General features: G+C 50.6%; 1 protein-coding gene across 1 annotated transcript; it reads right to left on the reverse strand.

The window, feature by feature from the left end:
* Positions 1-591: 591 nt before the first annotated feature.
* CGCA056_v008752 (uncharacterized protein) lies at positions 592-1,317 on the reverse strand (the record flags this gene model as incomplete). The annotated part of the gene is made up of 1 exon (XM_037323999.1): positions 592-1,317. One exon carries the CDS (start codon positions 1,315-1,317, stop codon positions 592-594), a length of 726 nt encoding a protein of 241 aa, XP_037178141.1.
* Between the last annotated feature and the right edge of the window lie 248 nt (positions 1,318-1,565).

A 1,565-nucleotide genomic window follows, 5' to 3' on the forward strand; every position in this document is an offset into this window, starting at 1 on the left:
TGTTGCGGTGCATCGAAGCTCTCTTGCAATCGTCCTTGCTATGGTGGATTTTCCAGTTCCGGCCGGTCCACTTAGCCACAACACACGTCGGTCGTCTTGGTCCTCCAGCCAGCTCCGGATTTCGGCCAATAATTGGATTCGTGTTTTAGGGTGACAAGTCGGTTGGTATTGGTTGTGGTGTGAATCATACTCGGCTTCATCGGCGATTGACAATTTGTTGAGTTGATCGCGGTCGATTTCAATTTTCACAGCCGACATCTCATGTTGCATGGACTGAACTGTGCTTATTAGCGCTTCGGGTTAAGCATTGAGGTGATGTTAGGTATTACTTACAACTACTCAAAAGGAAGTCCTTCATTGGTTTCTCATTTTCCAGTCTGTTCCGCTGGAGACGGCAGACTAATCTCTTCCCGTATGCAGCAGCCGTCATAGCAGCGTAGCCTTGCCACTGTTTGGCCTTGTGTGAATCAGAGTAGTCGCAAATCCCTCGGATCACAAGACACGGAAAGTGGTTCATAAGTCCTGTAGATTCCATCTCAAAGCACAGGATCCCCATTTCTTCCGCTATTTCATCTCTTATCACAGCGTCTTTCATGAGCTGATTTGCGGAGGCAATGAGCCCATAGAAATTGCTGGGTTGTCTTCTTCATCTGTTCGTTGTGGCCTAAACACTAGGATCTCGTCTTCCGAGGCCTCCATTTCGATGCTTGAGCCGTGGACGACGTGACTACAGAACAATTTGTCCGTCTCTTGGGGTGGCCGACTGTACTTTTTCTGTAATCTTGGCTTTCTGGAAAGAACTCTTTCTATTTCACGATCGATGTCGTGACCTTCCTCTTCGATTTCGGCTTTGAGACCGGTAACCGCAGCTCTGAGAACGTCTGGGGGCTGGTTCAAGAAGCGTGTTGGCTGGAATGGCTGGCCTTGTATTGTCTTGCCAAAGTCGTATTGGAAAACTCCGCCATGCCTGTCGCGTGGTGAACTAACCACAATGTCTCCCAAGCGAATGTCCCGACCGGGGAGATCCAAAGGTGCGCCCCCAGCAATACCAACCATGAGGCCGGCACGGATATTTGGGAAAGGACTTAGCATGCTTCGAGCAACTGCAGACGCCGTCGATAAACCATAGTCGGCGTCCGGCAGCACAGCAATGACTACATTGTGCCTACCCATTTCTCCGAGAGTATACTCATTACTATCGTGGGGGGAAACGCAGTCAGGCTGGTCGTGAGTGACGTCCAAAAAAGCTCGAGCAGCCACGTACTCAGTGCTGATCGCGCAAATCCACCCGATCGTGTATTTCAGTGGATCTGACATGGCGAATCGTTGAAGTACACGATGGCGCGTGAAGTGGGATACTATTCGACTTCAAAATCTCAACCAGCGGCATCAGGCGTCGTTTCTGATTTGAAATGGCCAGAGAGGATGGCGGAGAGCAAGTTGAAAAAACAGAAGAGGGGGAGACGCGCAGGTATGTCAGCTTGCGGATCCACCTCAAGGCTCAGGCAGCAGCAGATTGGGTGTCCAATCGCTCCCATCTTCCGATGCTATATGAGGGGCGCTGC

Source organism: Colletotrichum aenigma (assembly GCF_013390185.1).
Source record: "Colletotrichum aenigma strain Cg56 chromosome Unknown KSG_Cg56_contig05, whole genome shotgun sequence".
NCBI classification, from domain to species: domain Eukaryota; kingdom Fungi; phylum Ascomycota; class Sordariomycetes; order Glomerellales; family Glomerellaceae; genus Colletotrichum; species Colletotrichum aenigma.